The sequence below is a fragment of the Sparus aurata genome, chromosome 13 (assembly GCF_900880675.1).
Source record: "Sparus aurata chromosome 13, fSpaAur1.1, whole genome shotgun sequence".
In the NCBI taxonomy this organism is placed as follows: domain Eukaryota; kingdom Metazoa; phylum Chordata; class Actinopteri; order Spariformes; family Sparidae; genus Sparus; species Sparus aurata.
Window position 1 is genome coordinate 26,174,371 of NC_044199.1, and position 27,321 is coordinate 26,201,691.

At 42.2% G+C, this 27,321-nt stretch overlaps 1 protein-coding gene across 1 annotated transcript in view; it reads right to left on the minus strand.

The window, feature by feature from the left end:
* capn5b (calpain 5b) overlaps window positions 1-27,321 on the minus strand; it is an 82,183-nt gene that overhangs the window by 45,356 nt on the left and 9,506 nt on the right. The window contains exon 2 of the mRNA XM_030438244.1: window positions 22,581-22,754. Coding sequence (XP_030294104.1) covers window positions 22,581-22,745 — 165 coding nt within the window. The 5' untranslated portion in view covers window positions 22,746-22,754. The remainder of the gene's footprint in view (window positions 1-22,580; window positions 22,755-27,321) is intronic.

Below are 27,321 nucleotides of genomic sequence, written 5' to 3' on the forward strand. Positions count from 1 at the left end.
CAGTTGCTAAATATTGGACAGTCAGGGTCAGTCTGACCACCTTAGCTGTTGCAAGTTTATAGCATCTGGATGTTATTTGAAAAGGGTCCTATTATGCTTTCTGGGTTTTTGCCTTTCCATTATTGTGCTATGTAGCATGTTTATGCACATAAAAGAACTTCAGAGTTAAAAAGCCCAAAGTCAACTCTCTTCCGCTGAAAACACTGCTCCTGCACTGCCTGAGGAGCCTGGTTTGGAGTTGAGCATTTTTCTTCCGTAACATATGTGCATCACTGTGTAAAAGGCATATATATAAATTTATATACTTTATATATACACTCCAGTCAGTCAACAGACATACAGCTGCTACTGCTGTAATGGAGTTATTTGGTGGCACACTACATTGCTTAGCATGAACCACCCTACTCTGCCTCTGACTGGCTACATCCTGCCTGTTAATGTGCATTTGTGCAACTCTTAGCAAAGGTTGAGCAGAGATGAGAAGTCTCACTCTGTAGCTAAACCAGAGACACAATGTGAAGATGGAAGCTGCTGAGACAAAATATATAAAATAGTTTGCAATCACCAATATATATCCGTCTCAGCACATTGCTTCTGGTTTTCCAGGGCTAGTGAAGCCAATGCCTTAAGATTGCATTCTTTTATATAGCTGGCAGGGGGTGACTTCAGTGGTTTCAAAAATACAATCGTCCAATTGTATGTAAGCTTATGAGAAAATTACCAAAAGTCTCACTTAATCTTTTACCTCAGTCGATGGTCTACTCATGAGTTTATGGAGTCAATCGCTAGTTTCAAGTATTCTTCCATACAGAACGATCTTGATTTTGTGCATTTTGGTCCCGATGAGAGTAAAATTGACCAAAAACAGGGCATGGTTCAGGTTGTGGCTACCTCAAACGATAATTCTTATTTTCACTTAATCTGATGTTTCTTGACTTGATCAATCCATTAGTTGTTTGTTCTACAAAATGTCAGAAAATTGTCCAACAGTGTTTCTCAAAGCCTTCAAATATCTTCTTTTGCCCACAACCCAAAGATATTCAGTTTACTTTTACTGAGGAGAAAATAACTATATATAAAGAAAATATTCACATTGAAGGAGGTGGAATCAGAGGATACTGGCTTATTTTTCTTAAAGAAATTAAAACCAATTAATCAATTGTTAAAATACTTCACAAATTATTTTAACTCATTTTCACAAACTAAAAACTAAGAATCAAAAAACAAATATTCACAAATCTGAACAGACTTTACCACATGAACGTGTAAAAAAGATACAGACTACCATCACAGCGCCTCAGTGGATCAGTGGTTAGAGAGCCAATAACGCGTAATATTGCTGCATATTGCTGCATATTGTTTGTCCTCTGAGAGCTCTGGTTCCCTCCCACAGTCCAAACATAAGCAGGTGAAGAGAAGTGGAGATGCAAAATATTTCTCACAGGTGTGAAAGCAAGTGTGAATGTGTTCGTCTGTATGTGTGAGCCCTGTGATACCCCGACAACCCGTCCAATATGAGCTGGAATAAAGTCCCTCATCTTGATTTAAACAAACATCAGTAACAGAACCAACCTTCAAAAAAGTCGTGTGTGTATAATTAATGCAGATCACAGCATATACACACTATGGTGTATGTTCAAGGGTGGGATACAAGAGCGCTCACACACTTACACACACAGGACACAACCAAGGTCAGTAATTTGCTGACTCTGCAAAGCTGATTGCTGCAAAAGCAAACTTTTAATCAGAAGCAGAGGCCACTGCAGTGCTCCCTGGAGACCTCTGGTCTCCACCAGCAGCCCCTCTCACCTTACACAAACCAGCACTGAAGCACTTCCTGTCTCAAATGTGTGTTGGTAAGTGCAAGTCGGCACAACTACATGAAGCGATGTTTGGATGCTGTTCCTTGGACCGTTGTCTGACGGGTGCCTCAGTTAAGATCTCTAATCACGTTTTATTTCCTCTGTCCGCAACAGCATTGATTGGTGGAGTCTGAGCAGCGGCGAGGGCTCCCTGTGGTGGCCTGCCATCAAGGGATTGGCTCAGGTGGAAGAGTAATAGAGTATTGATCCCCACCCGGCCCTGCAGACACTGAAGTAATGTGAATATTGTGGCTGAGCACAGCCTAATCATTTACCCTGCTACTGAGAACCTTTCAACCAGCTTCATAGCCTTCCTCAGCACCATCCATCAGCCTGTGAGAAGAATCATCAGCCACACAGGCAAACCACAACTAAACACACAACCAGGCACAAAAGCAAACACACACACAACCAAACACACAATCAGCCACTTAGGCAAACATCCAACAAGCCACAAGTGCAAAAAGATAGAGTAACGCATTTACCATTTACCATAAAGCATTTCCAGAGATTGTAGAATTTAAAGTTTGCATAAAGTTTTGCTAACTAACAGTCTTCTTCTTCTCTGCCAACATTTCTTGTGTCGATCAGTTAACTGACAAGATATTGTCTGCAGAAATGTGTCATGTTACAGCTGTGGTAAACTGCAACCAGCTCATCAAAACTCTGCTCCATAGCATCATTAGTCAAAACCTCCACAGGCTGCCTTTAAGGAAAATGATGGCATGCTAATTCAGCAGATAAATAGAGCTTACATTGTATTTCTGATCAGATTTTTGAAGCACATTAATTGGTTAAGAAGACATTGTAGCGCTGATGCCAAGTTCCCAGTTTGACCCTTGTGACATAAAAGTCAGACGAGGCAAGAAACACGAAAGGTGAAACGCTCAGTTTGACTAAAATATCTGTCACTTTTTAAACCAAAAAACGAGATCACCTGCTGTTGGTAAGAATAATAGATGTTCCTAAACAACTAATCTCCCTGATGTTTTAACAAAGGTTAAATTTAGGCAAGTTGTAGTCTGTAACTATTTTTTGTTATATTTGCTAAAATGATCATTATGATCTGACAGTAGAATAAGATACAGGTCAGCTATGTAAAAATCCACTGTCTGTGGTTCCACCCAGTGGCCCTATTTTGATTTGCAAGAATCTACCGCTCCAGGATCAACACAACCAATCAGAGCCAAGGGGAGTGTCTGAGAAGTGTCAATCATTCTTGTGCACACACTGCTAGCAGTGCCCCTCCCCCACACAGGCGCAGTGCCTGCTTTTACCTGGTCAGATACGTTCAAGCTCAAGCCAAAGCCAGAGAGAACAAGGATAAGAGAGAGAGAAAACAAGGATAAATATTGGAGCGTCATTTCAGAGGTGGAGGATGCTGCGGGATTTGTAAGGACTCAAGAGCGACGCAGAGTTAGCGGCTTTTCTGCTGGACAAGTAAGGACCCCTGCTTGATATATGTTTCCTTCTATGTTTTAACCACAAGGATATGGTGGCAGCAGTTACAGTAATACTCGCAATTGCGCATATTGCGAGTAGTTGAGCTACGTAGCTTGTTGGTAAAACTAGCTTGTGGCTTTGAAGGCAGGGCTGAGAGAGTAGGAATGACGGACCTGGTAGCTGTATCATTCAAACTTTCTTCAACTTTTTTCTCAAAACTCTAGACTGCAGCTTTAATTATGAAAACTTTTAGAAAACAGTCAGAAATGAGCACAGTTTGATCCATGCGGTTAATTATACTCCACAAAAGATATTGTGTATATGCAAAAATGTTAATTATATTATTTCAATAACCAACTTGTATTTTAAAGGCCACTGAACTGTTTCAACGGGCATTATGATCATTGTACATAATCCTACAAAACTTGTTGATAAAAGTAAACAAACAAAATTTACTGAGAACACTATTCAACGTAAAGAAGGACCTGACATATCATTGCAAATAATGTCATCATGTCATTTATATGTTAATACTGTCAAAATTATTTGTTTAACCAACCAGTGAGGGCAGCAACCTTAAATTGACTACTTTATTAATAGCGTACACCCCTTGTCAGAATCCCTCTTAGGAAAACAGTCACCCCCAATTTCCACTGGATATGTGTCTGCTGTGTTACGGCTCCGATCCGGTTTTGCTCCGCCGTCTGCCGTCCGGCAATCCCCACCGGTTGCATTTTGAGTCCGCCACAGCACAGTACGGTAGACAGCTGGCGAGCTTGATCACTCGCGACCGCAGTTATAGGTTATAGTTATAGTTACAGGAAGTGTTCCCGACCGAAGGATTAGCAGATGAGCTTGTGTTTGTCTCTTTTTTGAGATTTGTGTGCTGGTGCCCTGCTGGAAAAAACAGCATAGACCAGGATAGCTGATGACCAGCATAGACCAGCATATGTTGTGTTTGGTGCTGGTATGCTGGTGACCAGCATCCCATGCTGGTATGCTGGTGACCAGCATCCCATGCTGGTGCTGGTATGTTGATGCTGGTATGCTGGTGACCAGCACCATGGGATGTGTCAACAACTTATTTCTTATTGCAGAGTATGAGGAGGAGTGAATTTGGCTGTGAAAATCCAATACAGGGCACAGAGTCAGTGAGGTTGTCACAGAACACCAAGTTAATTGAATACAAGCTTCAAACATGCAAGATTTGGGGCTCATTTGAGGGCACCCGAAACAAACTGCACTATAAATGCAACACTTTGTTTATTGCTTCCATTTCTCTCACAAGTTTAAGTTAACAGTTTTTCTTTTGTATGTACACAAAATAATTTCTTCTTTCTGATGTTGAGCACACATTTGTTAAAATCCAATATAATAAGCCATCCAGCTGACAGGTGTGGCAAATCAAGATGCTGATAGAACAGGACTCAGGCACAGGTGTTCCCTGCCAGCATGGGCAGGGAACTTCCCATGCTGGTGCATGGGATGCTGGTAATTGGATGCTGGTGACCAGCATACCAGCACCAGCATAGGATGCTGGTAATTGGATGCTGGTGACCAGCATACCAGCACCAGCATGGGATGCTGGTAATTGGATGCTGGTGACCAGCATACCAGCACCAGCATGGGATGCTGGTAATTGGATGCTGGTGACCAGCATACCAGCACCAGCATGGGATGCTGGTAATTGGATGCTGGTGACCAGCATACCAGCACCAGCATGTGATGCTGGTAATTGGATGCTGGTGACCAGCTTCCTCAGCAACATCACCAGCAAGACTATGCTGGTAGGCCATCATAATTAATGGGACCTTGCTGGTGGACCAGGTTCTTCATGCTGGTCCACCAACTAAACCAGCACTAACCAGCATATGCCAGCATAGACCAGCATGGAAATTGTGCTGGTCTATGCTGTTTTTTTCAGTAGGGTGTCAACACGGAATGTTTTATTTTGTAAAGTAACCAGATGTTATATTGTTGTTTTGGTGCTTGACTTCCTGTCTGCTCGGTTCTAAATTCAGCTGAATTGCTGCGTCGTGCTTCGGCATCCGCCAGAAATAGAAGTCCCGCGTATTTGTGCCGGAGGGCTCCGGACTGCTGGAGCTGGGACAGAGCAGATACGCAGCGCACCGGACCTGGTGGGGATTAACACAAAAACTAAAGTGAAACCTCGGCTCCGCTGTGTGGAGGAGACGTAACGCAGCGGACACGTAACCAGTGTAAATTGGGGGCAAGTAAAGCAGCTCACAGCTGAAGCGGGAAGTCAGTCTGTAAACTGTGATCTGTGTTTAAAACGGGTTGTTCAGAGTAGAAATTTTGAAGTTTACTGTTAACTGTTTTCCTTTTTTCAAATATGGCAAACCAATTTTATTTTTTCAAATTTAAATTTCCCTGATCTCTGCATTACCATGCCTTGCCCAGAATGATATAAAAAACGACAGAAACGTTAGCCAGAAATGTAGGATAAAGATCCCAGTGGCTATAAACCAGAATTATCTTTTAAATTCTTTAAAAATCAAGACATACAAGATCAGCAGTCCTGATCATTGATTTACAAGGTTTAGGGATGTGTTGATCCAACATTTTCCTGCCTCCAATTCCAATACCCAAAAGTACTGTGTTTACCAATACAGACAATCTGATACAGGTGTTTTCCTTTTCCTAAATTTAAAATCTGTTGGATTGGATCTCATGGGCTTATTTTTATGTATAAGGTAGCCCGAGGCCAGGGACTATTGTGGCATTAAAAACAGAGTTGACAGCCCGCTGTGACGGACCGAATTTACCTGATAGTCAAAGCCCTTATGTTTCTATGATGATATATAGAACGGAGAATGGCTGTGATGCTTTAGGGAACTCTCTGCCAGTTGAAAAATTTCCACTGTCTCACAGTATGTACCGTCATATCGCCCCACCCTTGCCCAGTCAGGACATAAATAAACACAGATCAGTGGAGGAGATGTGGGGAGAGGGGAGAGAAGAAGGGCAGCAGGAGGAAGACAGACAGGCTGCGAGACAATGTGAGACAGACAGAGAGGGGGAGCATTTTATTAGAGCCTGCTCTTTAAGCTTGCACGCTCTGCCACTGGGACTTCATTGCAGCCATAAATATCGCCTAGATGCATCTGAGCAAGGATAACACCGAGCAAAACAACCTCTGGGGGGATTTTAAGCCTGTGAACCTTCACCCTGCCTCTGATGACACGACCTCTTCAGCATTTACTTTCACACTGTGAGCAAGCTGGCTGACCGTTGGGTTGAATGGGGCTAATTGATTTTGGAAAGTATCTAATTGCAAAAGTATCTGGTGTGATGTCACCAACTGCTAACTGCTAAGCTAGTAAGCTTGGTGAGCCATGTAGCTATAAATCTGGACTCAGAGCTCATGGCACTGCAGAAGTGTTGGTGTTTAAGCCACTAGCCCAGGCACTTTGGAGCAGGGTGGGCTCGGTCCAGCTGGAAAGCATGGAAACTTCAGTAAAATGTATACACAATACATGGACGTTATAATGTCTATATAATATTACTATACTATTATACTACTATAACTATTGACTATTTTGAAGGTTTCAATTAACATTCTGGCACCTTTATGTCTGTAGGCTGTGATCTGCAGGCCAGGACACGTCTAAAGCATAAATATTTATGCTTAAGACGTGTCCTGCATTGTCAGGTCGGGGTTTTAGGGAAGACTATGGAAAGGGGAAGGTGGACCCAAATGCAGTACACGAGAGGCAAGGATAGGGGAAACAAAAGGCGAGCTTTATTGCAAAGCTGAACACCAAACAGACAACACGGGGGCAAGAGGCAAAGTAGCAACTAAAAACAGCAATACAAAGTAGCAACTAAAAGGCAGGACAAAGTACAAAGAAAAAAATCAAAGTTCAACTCAAACATCAAAAAACCAGAAATCAAAATCCAAAGAATACATACCGTGGGGAACAAGGAACTGACAGGAGCAGGCACATGGACAGGAGCGTGGACAAGACAGAGGCTGACAATTACAATGACCAGACAAGGAGTGAAGGGAACACAGAGACTAAATACACAGACACTGATGACAAGACGAGGAACAGGTGAGGTGGACCAACAGGTGAGGTAACGAAGGGGAGGAGCACACGAGAACATGAAGGGAACAAAGCAATAGACAGAGGGAGCCAGAGGGAACATAGGAAAATACACAGGAGAACTTAAAGGACACATGAGGGCATGGAAAAACAAGACACAAGACAAGATACAAAGACATAAAACCAGAGTCATGACAGTACCCCCCCCTCAAGGGGCAGCTTCCAGATGCCCCAAAACATAAGTCCAAGTGAGGCTGGGAGGGTGGAGGGGGTCTGGAGGAGGGCCAAGGTCCAAACAAACAGGAGGGTGGAGGCGAGGACTGGAACCCACTGGAGGCCGGGGAGGTGGGCTGGGGCCCCCTAGAGGCCGGGGACGTGGGCTGGGACCCACTAGAGGCTGGGGACGTGGGCTGGGACCCACTAGAGGCCAGGGGCGTGGACGAAGACGTAGGCGTTCTGTAGGCCGGCGACGAAGACGTCCTGGAGGCTGGCGATGAAGATGAAGACGAAGGCGTTCTGGAGGCCGGTGACAAAGACGTAGGCGTTCTGGAGGCCGGCGACGAAGACGAAGGCGTGGGCTGGGACCCACTGGAGGCCGGCGACGAAGGCGAAGGCGTGGGCTGGGACCCACTGGAGGCCGGCGACGAAGGCGAAGGCGTGGGCTGGGACCCACTGGAGGCCAGCGACGAAGGCGAAGGTGTTCTTGAGGCCGGACAACTGGCTGGGAAAACCTCCTGGGTCTTGGCCGGACCACGAACAGGGGTTTGCAGGGAGCTGGTGGCCTGGAAGCTGATGAACGGTGGCTGGCAGTGGACGACCTCGGCTGGGCCTAGTGGGTCCCAGTCCACGCCCCCGGCCTCTAGTGGGTCCCAGCCCACGCCCCCGGCCTCTAGTGGGTCCCAGCCCACGCCCCCGGCCTCTAGTGGGTCCCAGCCCACGTACCTCACCTGTTGGTCCACCTCACCTGTTCCTCGTCCGGCGACGAAGACGTAGGCGTGGGCTGGGACCCACTGGAGGCCGGCGGCGAAGGCGTGGGCTGGGACCCACTGGAGGCCGGCGACGAAGGCGAAGGTGTTCTTGAGGCCAGACCACTGGCTGGGAAAACCTCCTGGGTCTTGGCCGGACCACGAACAGGGGTTTGCAGGGAGCTGGTGGCCTGGAAGCTGATGAACGGTGGCTGGCAGTGGACGACCTCGGCTGGGCCTAGTGGGTCAGGGGCAGGCGCTGGACTTGGCGTGGGACTCGGCCGGACCTCCGACCGAGGGGCAGGCGCTGGACTTGGCGTGGGACTCGGCCGGGCACTGGACTCGGAGCAGGAGCAGGCCTCAGCCGGGCCTCCGACCGAGGTGCTGGGACAGGACTTGGCATGGGCATCGGCCGGTCCTCCGATCGAGGACTTGGCACTGGACTCGGAGCAGGAGCAGGCCTCGGCCGGGCCTCCGACCGAGGTGCCGGGACGGGCCTCGGCCGGGCCTCCGACCGAGGTGCCGGGACGGGCCTCGGCCGGGCCTCCGACCGAGGTGCCGGGACGGGCGCCATCAGGTCCGCCGACTGAAGGCCACAGGCAGGAACAGGCGCCATCAGGTCCGCCGACTGAAGGCCACTGGCAGGTGTCGACCGGGCCGCCGACTGAAGGCCAATGGCAGGTGTCGACTGGGCAGCCAACATAGGAGCTGGGAATCGAGCTGAGGCGTGGTCTGTGGCCGGAGCTGAGGCATGGACTGACGCCGGAGCTGAGGCATGAGTTTGGCTGTGGCTGTGACTGTGGCATGGGTTTCAGCTGGTAGCTTGGCTGTGGCTTGAAAAAAAAGGTTGCTAGCAGCAATTTGACGGGCCCTGCTAGCTGGATTTGTCATGAAGTCCCGGTACCAGCGAATAATTTCCAGCCCATTAACTGCTGGGTCCATTTTAGGTCTGGTCATTCTGTCAGGTCGGGGTTTTAGGGAAGACTATGGAAAGGGGAAGGTGGACCCAAATGCAGTAACACGAGAGGCAAGGATAGGGGAAACAAAAGGCGAGCTTTATTGCAAAGCTGAACACCAAACAGACAACACGGGGGCAAGAGGCAAAGTAGCAACTAAAAACAGCAATACAAAGTAGCAACTAAAAGGCAGGACAAAGTACAAAGAAAAAATCAAAGTTCAACTCAAACATCAAAAAACCAGAAATCAAAATCCAAAGAATACATACCGTGGGGAACAAGGAACTGACAGGAGCAGGCACATGGACAGGAGCGTGGACGAGACAGAGGCTGACAATTACAATGACCAGACAAGGAGTGAAGGGAACACAGAGACTAAATACACAGACACTGATGACAAGACGAGGAACAGGTGAGGTGGACCAACAGGTGAGGTAACGAAGGGGAGGAGCACACGAGAATATGAAGGGAACAAAGCTATAGACAGAGGGAGCCAGAGGGAACATAGGAAAATACACAGGAGAACTTAAAGGACACATGAGGGCATGGAAAAACAAGACACAAGACAAGATACAAAGACATAAAACCAGAGTCATGACATGCATAATATTTGGGATTTCATACATGCGGTAAGCAATATTGAGGTTTCGACCCGAGCATAAAATTTTTTAATCTATCAACCACAAATAATCATCATCAACATTGCTGATGCATGCATGTTTGTTCTATCACCATGGCTTTGGAGATATTTCTTTACATATTCTTTCAAATAAAAAAAAATCATTTTTTTGCATTTTCCAAAAGCTTTTACGCCTCATTTTCATTCATTTGGGGACATGAGAGCGCAGCAATGTCTTGTTAAGATGGAGGCTTCTTGCTTCAAACCGGCATTAAACATAATTACCAGAAGCCCTGAGAGTGGTGGTTAAGAAGAAAGCTCTCTTCCTGCCTCAAAGAACTGAGGGAATTGCTGCCTCTCCATGCTTCTTGTTGATAAAACACCAGCAGGGAACAGTCAGGATCCTCTAGATAAATCAAAATCTAATCTTGTACAAAGTATTCATTCTCTTTTCATATTCATTTGTATTCTCCGAATGATCAACCATAAAATGTAAATGTTTCGCAGTCAAAATGAATCTTTCCTACATCACTGCACTTTGTCTCTATTGGAAAAATGAAAAACAGAAAAGTAAACCTGTCAGGGTTTTGTCTCTTTATTTTGTAGTTTGTAGTTATCTCAATAATACAGCTACACATAGCTAGAAATTGAACAACCAATCACGTTTCACCTTTTTACCAATATGGGAGTGATGATTTCAAACAGGTAGAAGACTGCTACCAACCATCCGAAAATCAAAATGTCATCTCCTTAATTGTTATGATAGTTAATTTTGTATTTGGATTCAAAGTACTTCCACACTATACTCAGCGTAGTGGTTTAGTAAATCTATTTGCTGTAAACACGTGATGTTTAACGCTTTATGTTCCTCTGAACAGAAATTCTTAGTCGTGCAGTGTGTTTAGCTATAAGCCCCCTTAGTCGAACACGCTGCAGGACTCTGCTGCCCACCAGCGCTAACAGCTAACTAGCCTTCCTCGATACAAACCCCCCCTTGACTTCTGATATGACAGCGTTTTCCAAACTTTTTTGCACAGGTTACATTCCCAGTCAGAGGTGAGTTTACTGCATCTTTGAGCTTTTCACTTTATATTGGCATCATTTTTGTAGGTCTTACGCTGAGTAGCCAGCCAGCAATAGTAAGCATCGCTGACACATTGCTGCACTGTGGAAAAAGAGATAGCTATGGTAGAAACATGAGAACCCACACTCCATTGCAGTCAGCATCTGGTTGAGTCTGTCATTTGCAAAGTGATAGTTGTACATACTACAAGTACATAAATCTCTATTGTTCTGGAGGTAGAAGGAGAGGACCTCTGTCCTGAATACATTAAATCCCAGGAGGATGGGAAACCAGGAACATTGGGCCTCATTCATGAACCGTTCTTACGAACAAATTTGTTCTTAAGTCCCACTTACGAAGATTTTACAAAGATTGTGGCATTCATGAATTTTTTCTTATCTAGGATTTTTTCTTAGGCAAGAACAAATCCTACGAACACTCAGGAGTACTCTTACGCACATTTCAGTGCCGAAATGTTGGCATGGTTGTGTTTTCTTCTCTTGTGTAGTTCAATAAAATGCAATATTACAGTGATAATTCTGTCATATTTATTCATTTATTTATTTAATATTTTTGGTAATTTACAAAGAATTTAAATTCTAAAATAAATTAAATGTGCCAATGATTTAAGATAAATCAAGTAAATTAGAAACATGCCATCAATTAGTAACCCCCCCACCCTATTTATATGTGGCATTTCTCCATCCAAGGCCCACAAAACAATGGCATATATATTGCTCCTGCAGCTTTCATCAATGTAAGAACACAGCTGCGAACAATTCTGAGGCTTACGAACGAGTTGAGTTGGTGAATCTGACGTAGGGTTTTCTTAAGGAACCTCTTAAGAACAACTTAAGAAAGAATCTAAGAGGATTCTTAAGAAGATAATGAGGCCCATTGTTGTTCACTTCAATATAAAATCTCGGATTGGTATAGACTGTAAAGACCTGTTCTGTAAGTGAAGTGCTGAGATTGTGTTCTACTTCAGAGAGTTTTTGTGAACATTTTGTCATCTTTTCCTCTCACATCAAGTCAGAGCAGAGAGCTGATTTTAAATCATTCAGCAGCTGTTTAATAAATTGATACAGTCCAGTGGTTACTGTTCTCCATTAATATATTATCAAGTGTCCCAGTTTCACTCGAATGAGTGTATTTAAAATATTGCACAAATTCAACAAGGAAACAATAGCCGGCCAGAATTCACACAAAAACAAATGGACTATAGGATTCAGAATGCCCAGAGACTCAACTTGAAAACACTCTTCACCATTTTATTAATTTAAAAATGTATTTTGTTGATGAAGAAAATAATCAGCAGATTAATCGACTCTGAAAATAATCATTAGGTGCAGGCCCAGGCTTTTTCGGAAAACATCACTGCAACATTTCAGAGGCTGCAGACGTCATTTGGGGATGCACTGGTGATTTACCAGTTTGGATGATTCTGTTTTTTAAAGCGTCCAGTCGCTGCTACATATCACACTGCTGCTGACAGGCTTTTAAAACTGAGAACATTTTCTTTTGAAGCTGTAAAAAACCCTGAAATTTGTGTCCACATTTGGATATTCATAGAAATCTTACACCACTGCACTACAACTTTCTGATGCTTATGTACAGCTGAAATACCACTATATGGGTCGGTCCCAGAATCCCATTAATGACTACATCACGTAAGTCCTTCAGGACCATCCACAAGCACCAAGGCAACAGCTGCATCCATCATTGCTAGGGTGGACAGTTTTGACAAGTACGACCTGAAGGATCACATGTTCAGTTGCAGTCCAGGGAAACATTCCAACACGTTTCCAACATGGAAGCTACAATTTGTAATTTCACATATTTTCACTCACTTTCACATCAAAACAAACACCTTTTTTGCAAACCCTGCATGATCATGTGAGTGCCCCTAAGGACTTCCTAACTGATGTGCAATCTGTGAGGTACAATCATTTGTGAACATGTTGCCATTTAGAATCTGATAATCACTTGTGTGAAATGGGCCCCAGTATCTCTAGGAATTGCCAAAATATTGAACAATTCTGGAGAATTTAACTTAACATTCAGTCCCAATTTAGGCATCAGTGGATGCTTTATGTAGTGAAGCAGAAAGTAAGGGTGTGGAGGTCGACGCTGTGGTGTGTCTGACATTCAAATAGGAGACGAGACTGATTGGAAAAACCTGCCAAGTGGAATGTATTGGAATAAATCAGAAATCTGGCGACAGAAGCAAAGCTCAGATCAACGGATTGATAAGTACAACATGACCCTGTTGTTGCCCGATGTTATCTGTAAAATAAAACAGCACCAACAACAAATTAAAATGGATGCAAATCAGAATAGAAGGAGGCTTTGCATGAAATAATGATGCAATGTACTTTTAAAACTTGGTAAGTTGGAATTTAAGGTCTGTCTGTAATACAAATCAGGTTCTGTTTCCTTTCAACTTCCTGTCTTTGTATTGTCTGTGTTTTTCCTTCACTCATTGTTAAACCTGTGAATCAGTGTTTTTGTATTACTCAAGTTTTCTTGGATTCTCCTTTGCCTCTAACCTGCCTGCCTCTGTGTCTTGCATTTGGGTCCTTTTTTGATCAAACACATCAGGTTCAGACAGACTACTTGATTCACAGAAAAAGAGTATCCAGGTTAACTGAAATGTGAAATATCGTTTCAACAGCAATTAAGTAAATGTGTTTGATAATACACGAAAAATCTGTATCAGGTGTGATCTTATCCAAGTTTTGTGACGGTACTGAACTGCATATGGAGTTAGAGGGACTCAAATGTTTAACCTTGACTGTGCAGAAATGCACCGTAGACTGAGTGTGCATGTGAGTGTGATATATTAATTGAGCTTTTGTCAAGAACTTCATTAAATTTTGATTGTTCTGAACATTTCATTCTCTAAAACCCACTCAGTCCCTAAGTAGTTTTATGTTTAACTTCATTATCATGCACTCTCCCCTGAATGAAACTGCATTGACAATGAGCTTTCAGTTACCATTAGGAGGAAGAAATTCAGTATGTGTCTGAGGTTTTTAGTGAATTTGTATTAGTGGAATGACAGCAGAGTTAGTATTTCTTCTGTTGATGTAGCTGTTTGGTTAGTTCCAATCAGCTTTTGTTATTAAAGGCCTGGTCTGAACAAAAAGTCGCACGACTAAATTCATCTGTGTGTCTTTTCAAAATACATGTTTCTCGATCCTTGGTGAGGTAGTTACTACCAACCTGCAGCTAGTGAGCTTAACAGCAAATTGCAAGCCAGGACACGTCAGCAGTGGTCGATCACAAGCTTCTTGGCATTTTGTTCTCTGGATTGTACATCGATTCAGTCAATGTACATATCTGTTTAACAGGAAAAAAGCTCTCCAAACGAACCAGCTTGCTACTACTTGCTAACTGTCAGCTAGAAAGGTCATTAGTCTCCAAGGTAACGGACAAAAGTTCACCTAGTTCATTCAAAAGACTAAAAATCCAATCCAATATCTTTAAACCTGAGCTGTATATTTACATTATTTGCTGTGTTGATGATTCATATTTAGCAAAAGTTTTGGAATAGGTCCAAAAGATCACCTCAGCTGGCAGCCGTTACAAGGCTGCACCATAATCCTTTGGGGAAACTCCGACTGTCAAAGTTACGTCTACTTAAAGTGCTTGTTTGTGCCACTGACAGTCTGAGGTTGTTATTATAAGTCTGTCATAACATTAACATTAACATTAAAAGTTTCGTCAAATAATAAGATCCCTTTTTGTAACCAGAAACACATATCTTGTTCTTAAATCCTGCAAAGTGAGTTCTGACAGTTGTTGCCTGATCTGGATTGTCAAAATCAGTTAAATACTCTGCCATGATTTTGGAAATAAATTCTTGCTGGCAGTTCCTCTGTTCAGGCGGCGAGATTTCAGAACAAGATTTCTCCTTGAAGGAGTCTCAAGTTTCTGGTTACAAAACGGATTTTACTCTTTAACACAGATTGTCCGTAGGAAATATTTTCTAGAATGTTGTCAGATACAAAATAACAACCTCAGTCTGCCAGTGGCAAAAACTAGCACTTTAACTCAGGCTTCGGGTTATAATCCGATTTTTGTGTGTCACTAGAATAACGGTCTGGGCTGTCCCCTGCATCAGCCATTTTGCAGCTACTCCATACTACTTCTTTCTGTTCAATATGTTTCGTAAAGACAAAACTGGCTGGTGATACATGTAGTGGCTTTGCGCTATATTGTAAATGCAGTCAGTGTCACTCTCATTCACAACAGCGTATGGTGTGTGGTTCTTTTGGGATATCTTTATATCAATAATGTAAATAATACTGATAACATTATAAAATGCATTATTTGTGATTCAAATAATGCTTGTTGGTGATGTTTGAGTGACCACCACGGATGTGTTATTTTACTGCTTTCATGGGAGCTCAGCTATCATTTCCCACATAACTCAAACCCTGCTTTTAGTGGACGTAACTTTGGACAGTTCAATCATTTACACTTCAAAACAGGTTAAATGTAAATGTAAATACAGGTTGCTGGATTAAAGATACTGGAATTCCCTTTTGATTAAAAGGCGATGTGGCAACACAGCTTATGAGCTACATTAGCTTCCTGCATTTTGGATTCTCTATGTGTGTCCTTTGGCTCAAAGGTCAGTGAGTGTTGACGAGATGGCTGTAGGGCACAAAGTTCCAAGTCAGAGTTCATTACAGTTGAATTCATTATTTGTTGATTTCACAAATAAATGTTGCTGTTTTAAATACTGTTGTGACCAGGACTTAACACTATGTGTGAGTCAAACCTAAAGACAGAGATGCCGACGTCTGTGAAATGCAGTGAACCCAGTTTCTTCACAGAACCATTTTAAGTCATTACAAACCTCCTTATCTCCTCACACGTCACATCTTACTGTACATGTATGTGCTTCTAACAATAGCCTCTACAAAATGACTGAATCAAATATAACTTAGTTGTGTTTGTTATACACTACAAATACATATCTGAAAAATTCAAGTCCAAGTCAGCAGCCTTCCTGTACAGTAATTGTATAAAAATCTTTTAAAACTGCTGAGTCAGAAGAGCCCTGTTTAGTGTTCCTCTCCTCCTGTCAGCGAGGACACAAATGGTGTCCCGACGAAAATGAAAAGGACGCTCCTCCTGCTTTTTCTCCTCTTGACTTCTTCCAGTTTTTTAGTCTGCATGACTGACATCAGCACAGACCAAAACATATAATCTGTGTGACCCAGTTTCCATGGCAATGCACGCTGGCTGTCGCTGCAGCGGCACACAGGCAGAAGGAGGTTACTCCATCCAGAGCCTCAGCCTGCTGTGTGAGGGGGATAACAGTGGCTGGGGAGTCGACTCACTAAATCCTGAGGCTCTGCATCTGATATCATCTGCCACTGAAACATACATACAGCACCGGCTTATACAAGAAGACTAAAGAGTGGAGTGGAGCAACGACTGATGACTACTGACAAATTGTTATTTAGTAAATTATTTAGTCAAAAGAAGCCATCAAACTCTGTAGTCCCGAGTACTGACTGATCACATTTGATTATGCCTTGTTTGCATGCGGGTAAACTTATAAGAACAAAAGAGGTTTGAAAGCAATGGCCGAAACGCAATCTTGGAAACAATCAGCTATCATCTAATGACGATTTTGCTTTTTGTTGGCTTTTATTTAAAGCGACAAAATGTAACTTCCTGTAGACTGTTAATTACTGACGCTAGACGACACCCCAAAGAGTCAGTATTTGACAAAGTGGGGATGAGACTCAACAATCAACTATCTTTCTCCAGGAAGTTACATTTTGTTGCTTTAAATTAATTGCATTCGCACGAAGATATGCGATTAAACAACTCTCCACTCTAACTCCATTCTCATGTCTCAAGTCACTAGACTCTAAATAAAGACTGGCACAAGGAAGAGGAAGTCCTGACCTGAATCCATTACCTGGATAATGGCTGGCTAACCTGGAAGCCCCAAAACACTGACAGTTGCCCTCAGAGGCTAAATCATCATCAGATGATGGGTTCTGTGAGTGAACAGATCATGAATGTGATTTCGGTATATGTTGTTTTTCTTGGCTACATGCAAAACAGTGTAAGCACCACTCCAGTCCACAGAATGATGGTAATGCATATGAAGCCCTTTAGTAACTGCCCAAAACTGTGGAAGAAGGACTTTTACAATCAAGCAGTTTAGTTACAACATACAATGGGTAACAACTGAAACCAAAGGTATTTGAACTTCACTCTCAGCCGTCCCGCGCTGACATAGATTATTCAATTGTTGAACTGATCAGGGATCAGATAAAAACGCTCTGACAGCTCGGTTCACCTTCTGCATGATCACATGTGTGGAAATGGCAAGTAGTATTTACATGTTTTTGGACACGTTAACACTAAGCTAGTTGGAGATCTGACTTACACCGATCACGCATAACATTATGACCACTCACAGGTGAAGTGAATAACATTGATTAGCTCTTCATCATGGCACCCGTTAGTGGGTGGCATATATTAGGCAGCAAGTTGTCCTCAAAGATGATGGGGTTAGAAGCAGGAAAAATGGGCCAGCGTAAGGATTTGAGTGAGTTTGACAAGGGCCAAATTGTGATGGTTAGACAACTAGATCAGAGCATCTCCAAAACTACAGCTCATGTTGGGTGTTCCCAGTCTGCAGTGGTCAGTATCTAGCAAAAGTGGTCCAAGTAAGGAACAGTGGTAAACAGGTGACAGGGTCATTGATGCACATGGGGAGCAAAGGCTAGCCCATGTGGTCCGATTGAACAGACAACTACTGATGCTCAAATTGCTGAAGAAGTTAATGCTGGTTCTGATAGAAAGGTGTCAGAATACAATGTGCATCACAGTTTGTTGTGTATGGGGCTGTATAGGTCGGGTCAGTCAGGGTGGCCATGCTGATCCCTGTCCGGAGCCAACAATGGGCAAGTGAGCATCAGAATTGGACCACAGAGCAATGGAAGAAGGTGGCCTGGACTGATGAATCACGTTTTCTTTTAAATCACATGGATGGCCTTGTGTGTGTGTGTGCGTCGCTTACCTGGGGAAAACATGGCACCAGGATGCACTATGAAAAGAAGGCAAGCCAGCGGAGGCAGTGTGATGCTTTGGGCAATGTTCTGCTAGGAAACCTTGGGTGCTGCCATCCATGTGAATGTTAATTTGACACGTACCACCTACCTAAGCATTGTTGCAGACCATGTACACCCTTTCATGGGAATGGTATTCCCTGATGGCGCTGGCCTCTTTCAGCAGGATAACTCGCTGTGCCACAAAGCAAAAATGGTTCAGGAACGGTTTGGGGAGCACAACAACAATTTTGAGGTGTTGACTTGACTTTCCAATTCCCCAGATCTTAGTCCAATCGAGCCCCTGCCGTAGGCCTGCACAATATGAGGAAAATCTGCGATGTGCGATAACACTGTTCAATATTGCGATGGCGATATAACTTGCGATAAATAAACACATTTTGCATATTATTAACTATACAGTTAATGATGGCTAACGTTTTGAATTGTTTGTGTAGGTCTTTATGGTTGTATTGCAGGTGGTGATGGAGGTTGGCTGTGTTTTCCTCCAGCAACAACTGCTCGGCATGTTTTACACAGTACCTGTGTTTGTAACACATCGTCTCTCCTGAATCCAAAATAAGTCCATATAGCAGAAGTGCTGTTTTCACCAGAAGGTCTTCGTCGACCACATTTTCATCACTTTTCTCTCCTCCCTCAACCATCATAACCTGGCAATCACCACCAAACTGCAGGGTAGCTAATGTCTAGCTAGGGCTTCATCTGATTGGCCTTTGAATCCGGGGCTCTGTCTGATAGGCTAAATGTTGACATGCTCAAGGTGCATGCATGGCGCATGTAAACAAAATGATTTTTCTTATTGCGTTTAAGGCAGTCTTTTGCAATGTGTTTATTGCACATGTTTATATCGCGATGACGATGAAAATTAGATTTATTGGGCAGCCCTAATCTGCGGGATGTGCTGGACAAACAAGTCCAATCTCCTGCAAACATCTTGGTGCCAGATACCGCAGCACACCTTCAGGGGTCTAACGGTGTCCATGCCTGGACGGGTCAGGGCTGTTTTGGCAGCAAAAGTGGGACCAACACAATATTAGGCAGGTGGTCATAATGTTATGCCTGATCAGTACAATCCATGAAAATCAAATCTGTCCCAATTCCATTCTGCCAAACCACATCAGAAAAACTAAATAGATAAATACATGTTTTTTTCACTCTTACCTGCAGTGTTGTTTATCCATCTAGATTGTTTTGGTGTGAGGTGCAGAGTTTTTTTAAAAACTCTACAGCATACATATAGGCTCGGGCCAAATGCTAGCTAACTCAGCTAACAAAGCTAGCTAATGTTACAGCTCAGCCACCATTAATGTTTACATCCTGCTTGACACAAGATGCAAAATTTCTTCTGTCAAGATTAAAATAGTTCCCACATGAAACTGCTCACAACAAGGTCTGTGGATTACCTTGAGTAACTGGATCATCATTTCTGGAGAGAGACATTTCTGTTAAGATTCTTAACCCTTTGATGCGCGACATATGTGCACCCCTTCTAATGCACAACATGGGTCAAAAATGACACGCATTCATTTTCCATGTTATTTCATGCTGCCTGAGTTTTTCTTTGTTCTATCTTTTGAAATTAATTAATATTATGATTTAATATTCCAAGTATTCTTTAAATATCATGTTTTTGATTACCACTAATAATTTTTTCCATTTTTCCTTTCATACTTTATGCACAAAAATTGATTTTATATTACTACATCAAATTTACACACATGGGTCAAAAATGACCCATTCATCCAAGTGTGATTTATAATTAAAAGACTTAATACTATGATAATAATAATAATTTGTTTCAAGTAATTACTTTATCAGTGAGTGGGGCCAAACACCTATTTACTTACTTACTGTACATAATATTTGCAACATTGTCATTTTGTAACACATACACATACTGTCAGGTTTTGGGGGTGGTGAAGTGGGTGGACCCAAATGCAGAGACCATAGGCCGAGACAGTTTGAACAAAGCATTGGTTATATAAACAAAAAAAAACAGTACAGGAAAAAAAGGGGAGGGATGAGGAGAACACAGATTGGTGGGTAGGACACTAGGAGGCAGGGATCAACAATTGATACAACAAGACACAGGTGTGGCACAAAAGGACAGGTGTGAGCAAAGACAAAGACAGGAAGTAATTATGAAACAGAACACAAGAGAAAAACTACTACAAAATAAAACAGGAACTAAATAACACACCCATGACACATACCTCTGATAAGAGATAACACAGCTATTGAACTGAACTGTAAACTGGTGAAATGTGACCTAACAAAATAAAATACAACTTAACACATAACTAGAGCGAGAATTGTCACCTGGGCCTGGGCAGCTCCTCAGAATATTATGGCTTCTTTTTCTGCCATGAGTGCCCAGAGGAAACGAAAATTGGAAAAGAGATCTCAGTAGCGTCTCATTCATTTCTCCTAGACAACTATGAGATCTATGTGAGACCAAAGTGAGGCTGTGGCTGATTTCTCCTGTTTCCCAATTGTTTCTCCTAAGAAACAGGTGCAGAAAAGCTCAACTTGGGCTCCCTGTAAGTTTCAAAGGAGATCTCATCGAGCTCTCAATGAAGTTTCAGAATGTCTCCCCAGTGCTGGAAAGGAGCGAGGTTTAAGCGGTAAAGTCTCAAGTCTCACCTATTGCTCCTAAGGAATTTTAGGAGAAACACATGAGAAATGTTTGAGACCAAAAAAGACTACAACGAGACTAAAATGAGAACTCTCATTGAGCTCCTTTACGGCTCCATAGCCGTAAAGGAGCAAGCTTTGAGCAGTAAAATTTTCCTCTGGGTGGGGGGATTCTCATTCTAGTAAGACCCGTTTTTACTCAGTCTACTGGACTGAGTCTGAGATTCGTCCTCTGAGGACTCATCAGACGAGTCATCTTTATCATCAGAGGAGTCTTCATGTAGGAGAGCTGGATCCCCAGACACACCCACAACTCCAGCTTGACCCTGTGGCAAATATTCTGGGTCATCATCATCAGAATTGGTTGTTCTGTCATTAGTTTCAGTCAGGAGCCTTTTCTTGCAATTTTTAGCTTTTCAGAGCGAAAGACGCATGTTTTTGCCCTTTGTGACAGATTAAGTAATATTTCACTCCAAACTACTTTTTCAAGTTGGATTCCACTCAAAGTGTATGAACTTTATCTAACTGTAGCATCGCAAACATGATTTTAGTCATTACTTTCAGTCAGAAGTCTTTGCTTGTCAATTTGAGGTTTTCAGAGCGATTTGAGCCTGTTTCTGCCACTTACAGGGCAGTAAGTTGTATTTGAATGAGAACTGCTTTTTCAAGCGATTTCAAAGTGTCTGAAATTCATCTAGTTAGCTGGACTAACTACAATAGTAACTAACTATGGTAGAATTAGCTAACTAAAATAGATTATGTCAACAGCTCGCTAACTAGCTCATAGTAATTACTTTTAACTTTCTGTCAATTAATGTACACACTCTCAAGGTAAACATGTTACGTACAGTTATCTTTCACAGTTGTCATCAAATATTTTCAAAGGTAATGTTAGAACAATTGAAAAATATTGACAATACTTGCACAGGGAGCAAATGTCACAAGCACAGTTGACAACAAATTATATAGCAAACTTATGTGGGTCGTTTCTGACCCATGTGTGTGAAGTTGATGTAGAAATACAAAAGCTGTGCTTGTTCATAAAGTAAGAAAGAAAAAAGAAAAAATATGATTTGTGTGAAACAAAAACAAGATATTTACTGCATACTTGGAATAATAAATGATACAATTATTTTTTTTTCAAAGACATATCATAGAAACACCCAGCAATCGATGAAATAGCATAGAAAATGAATATGGGTCATTTTTTACCCATGTTGTGCATTAGAGGGTTACTGATAAAAAAGGGGTTTTTATTCAAAAAGTAAGAAAGGAAAAAATAAAATAAAGATGTATGATGATCAAAAACAAGCTAATTGAGGAATACCTTGAATACTGAATGATGAAAGTAATTCATTGCAAAGATATAGAAAATAAAAACTCTGCCGGGTCACTTTTGACCCATGTTTTGCATCAAAGGGTTAAGTATATTTTGGGGGATTTTAGCACCAAAAGGAGTGCCGTCTAGTTCCATTATTCAAGAGAAGACGGACATCTCCAAGACTCAGCTTCACACACCAAAACAATCTAGATGGATAAATAACACTGCAGGTAAACAGAAAATACACGTTTTTGATTTTTGAGATGAAATAGTCCCTTTAAGGCTGATCTGATCATAACCTTTAAATTAAAAACATTAGCACAAATTAGAATTTTGTCCCAGCCGCTTGGGAACCCAAACACAAGAGTTTCCTGCATTATAACTATGTCATGAACTTACCTCCATACTGAACTACTGTATTCATGTTTCAACTTTTGGGGCCTGAAAGTCGTCACAAAACTCTATCAGCCATCAGCAGCCTCAAACCATCAATATCCATCAGTTCTTATTAGTTGAAAGTCTTTCACCGCACACAGCGACTCACCCGAGGCCTCTTCCAGACTACACGCCCGATCCTGTTGCCCTGGTAGAAGAGCGAGTCATCGATGGCAGGGAAGCGGGGGTCCTCAAAGAGTAGACCACTCTGCAAGCACTGTCTCTTCAGGGTGGAGTACTGCTGCCCCTCGAAGGCCTTCACTGAAGTGAACATACTGCAGCCCTGGAGGACACAACCATGAGGGGGGACACCAGTGAGACCGGAGCTGTTCAGTACACATCACACACACAGATATACATCATATCACCAACACTGTATTTCATCACAAAAACTGGTTTCTCTCCAACAAGTTACGTCCCGTGGCATTTCTGAACCCAATCTTCCTCCCGACACCTTGCTCTTCTGCTCATTCACACACACACAAAGCTGACTGACAGCAGAATCCAGCAGACTTTAATACCTTAACAGTGAAAGCTCTCTGTGGAAACAGGAAGTCGATGCGTGCTGCTGCCTTGAGCACAGCCTGGATTCACTGGGTCAAAATGATTAATCTGTCAATTCACTGATATCCTCCGGGGCCTAATTATCACTGCTCTGCATTAAAGGAGCCATGGACACATTGATCAGGGCATACAGCGGGGACTGGTGAGTCAGCGCGGAGGCAAAGTGAGACCCGAGATATTGAAGAGATGATCGATACAGAAACATTAGATGAACACAAACCTTTCCACCTATTCACCTAAATCAAATTTTATAATTAAGGCTGCTTTACAGTAACGTGATGTAAATGTTCTGAGTTAACCAAACTTTTCTAGTTATACTTACCTTCACCATCTAATCATCGAGTCATTTATCAACGTTACTGATGGTTATCGTAAAAAATCCTGTTGTGTTAAAGGTTGAATATGTAATATGCTTATTAAAAGCTAGATTTTTCAAAAATAATACATCGACGGGGCGTTTAGAGGGGCGCAGATTAAAAGCAATGCGTTTCCTTGAAAAATTATATTTAGTCTGAAATAAATAATTTAAGAAATTTTGACGGGTTCGACAATGACTTCCTGTTTACATCGTACCAGCCAAATAGCGGCCGGCATTGCGGGTTGCCTGTTTCGCAACCTCTGCAATGCTCGGCAAAGCTCGGCAAAGCTAGGCTGACACTGGGTCAAATGGCGGAGTCTGCAAGCTCTTCAGAGCCCCAGCGAATGGTGCGTTATCTGTCCCAGCAGCTGAGTGACCGGAGAAGAGCAAAAACCAGAGTAAATATCGGTGAAGCATACGCTCGATGGACTCAGGTAAAGGATTTCCACGGCATCAAAACACAAGCGGAAATGGCAAACATTCTCCTGGATCGGTAAGCTAACTCGCTTGCTAACTTAGCTAACATTACCTGTCGGTCAAACTCCTCTGCTATACTTATTTTCATTATATCACGTTGATCCTAGATATGAGAATACTGATCGTGACCCATCGACCTCCACACCCAGTAAACTCCTGCCCTGTCCAAACCTGGCAACCCGACCGGTGGAATTACCTTTTTGTTGTCGCGACTACGATCTTGAGACACTAGATGGCGGCATTCAGCTCATATTCCATATACCACCTTTAATATTTGTGACAGTACTTACTGTCTCTACAATAACGATACCAAGGTATTTGGTCAAAAATATTGCAACATTTAATTTTCTTCACCCAGTCCTACCCTTTATGAAGTGCTTCACAGGAGATTGTGAAACCACTTTAAGCCCATAATCACTCAGTCCTACACCCGAATCTCTCACTGAACAGTTGGTGGAGTTGTATCATGAGTAAAGTAGGCACCAGGTTTGGACAAGGAAAAAAGAATGCATAGATAAGGCATTAAAAAGATACATGCTTTCTGTTTTTTTGATTTATCAAAAGACAAGTATTGGCTTCAGGAATGAGGTATTTTTTTGTAGCTAGCTCGGAAGTTTGCATCGCCCTCGTTCTCTCCCCAAAAAGCCTATGAAGGTTTGGAATGGATACAAGTTTAGGACACTTAAACATTTTGTTCAGCAAGATAATCCTCACAGATGAACACTACTTTTGTTTAAAAAGTAAAAAGTTAATGTTCGGTCACCAGCACAAAGCTTCCTATTACACTATACTGTACTCACTGTACTGCTAGTGAGTAGATGAGTCTCGATCCCTGACAACCTCTATACGCTATTTAGCCTCTTTTAGCAACCACCCCTTTCAGGCAAGTAAAGGCTTAAAAAACGTATTTTCCAATGTATTTTGTGTTGTAGAACATAACATGAAAATCTCTTAAACCTGTGTTAACCACAGACCTTAATTCAGGCATTTAACCAAAGAAGCCAATAAATAAAGTTCAATTGCAAACTGATTTCCAAGCTTAAGGACTCGTTCCTGTGGCACTCTATAAATAGAAATATTGCAATCTTGGCATTAGCTTCAAAAGGTCAAAGCTTTTGTCAGTCCGTATGTTAATGGAAATATTGATTAGTGTAGCTTTTAAAAGTTATTCCTGAGGACAAACCATGCCTCACAACCATCAGTCAGATTTATCAATGTCACAAATCTTTAAAGATATAAAGCTAGAAATCTAAAGGTCAAGATGACGTGATAACTTGGCATGATGTGACCAAAAACATAATTTTTCAGCTCTGATGACTTGTGATCGACAGTTGGTCTTGATTTATGAACAACTATCAATTATTAAAAAACATCTATTGTTAAAAGAAGAAAATGCTCATTAGTTGCAGGTGACTGTGTGTTCACACTGTGAGCACAATAATCAACGAGCCTCAACGTGTGGACAGTCGATATGTTTTCAGATGAGAAAGATTATTCATGGCTGAACTTTTCATGGTCATCAATTTGAATACCATTTCATTTCATAATCATTACTTCTGCAGGCAAGAACTATTGACAATGGATCAGAGATTTATTACAGGCACTCAAAGTCTCTCAGGTCAGTGAACGCCTCAACAACAATGTTACAGGCATGGCTGCACTCGTTGCCGGCTCAATAAATGTACTGTTTGTGTTTCTTGGCGGGGTCGGTGATATGATGTTACATATGACAGAAATCCATCAGCTACGGCTCCAGCTAATGATTAATCTGGTGACAATTCTTTTCAACTGATTAATCGAGCAATTCATTTTTGGTTTGTAAAATGTCAAAAAAACCTCATTTAATTTCCAAAAGTTACCAACTTTCAAAAACCTAACTATCGAGTTTGACTTGTATGTAGAAAGTTAATAAAGTGTGTACAGTCGTCATTTTTTTGTCTTTATTAGCAGGAGTATTTTCATTCTGTATTTTATATTACTTTATTTGTATTTTTGTCTTTTGTCTTGCTTTTATGCCGTTTTTAATTTCTTAATCAATCACTCAACTGCTGCTGTAACAGGTGAATTTCCCCAGTGAGGGACAAATAAAGTCATTTCTTATCTATCTTATCTTGTGACCTCTTACAAGGAAACAATGTCTGCTTCTTTGTCCCCACCACAGATTTACAGGCATCGGCCACAATGAGTCAGAAAACCCAAACAAAATCCGGCGCCATGCACCGCTGGCCTCTATTCCAGACAGATCTTCATTCTGTAATTATCTGGCATTTCAGTCAAAATAGAGTTGGCTGTAAAATTCCCCCTGAGGGCAGCAGGTCTGTATTGATCTGCATGTAATTGTGGATTTGTCAAGCTCTGATCTCTACCGCTGCTCAGGATTTAAAATGTCCTCGACCTCATCTTCACCCCTCAAATTATGCATTCAACGCAGGCAAATCTCATCCAGAACAATTAATAACATCTTTGAGTCCCGAGACTTTTGTTCTGAACACGTCCGACCTGTGTTAACAGTCAGTTCATGTTCACGTGAGAGCTGCTCACTGTTCGGTCTACGGAAGGTCTTACTGTGATTAAGAGGAATCCTGTTAAAGCTCCTTAAACAGGTTACAGTGACATTGAAACATGACTGTGAGTTAAAGCAACTCATTTACTTAATGACAGTCAATCACTCCCTGTGTGTGCGCCTGGAAATACTTGTATTTTAGACAGTGACCAGATTTTTACTCTCAAAAACTGAACTGAGCACAGAGAAACTGAATAAAAGTGAAAATGAGAACAACAGTATGTCTTTAACGCACGTTTCACGAGCAAACACTATATGAAGTAAAGATTTAAGTCCACTATACGTGCCACCATGCTGCTGCCATGTCATCTCAGTTTGTGTCAGTTTCCGACTTGGATGGCCGTTCCACTGAACTGCACTTGTCGAAGGTTGTTTTTCCTGAGGTCCACTACAATTGAACGCACATTCAGAGCAAAAATAACAATTCCCTCCCTACCTGACCATTTTTAAAGTTAAGATGTAGTAAATATGCCAAGGTAAACGTCACTCTGCCTTCTGTTTCACCTCCATTTTAAAGCCTCTATCAGCCGACACTGATGATGTGCCGATACTATCCTTTATCCAGACTGTCGTTTGTTTGCTTGAATGTGAAAAAGAGTCTCAGACATCTTGTAGTCCTGCTCATGGAACAAATACATATTTTCTGTTACCATTAAATTGTTTAAGTTTACTTTGTGATGAAATGAGACAGACCATCCTAAATAAAAGTTTAACATTTTCTGCAACAGAAAACAACAACATTATAGTATCTATGATAAATCAAGTTTTACATTTAACACATACTGAATGCAAAAGAAACAGCAGCATCCTCCAACTAGGCTTGAGGCAATTTAACCGGCCTCTGCGCTGCAGCGGGGAGGCGGAGGAGAGATGTTCAGATGTTGTGGG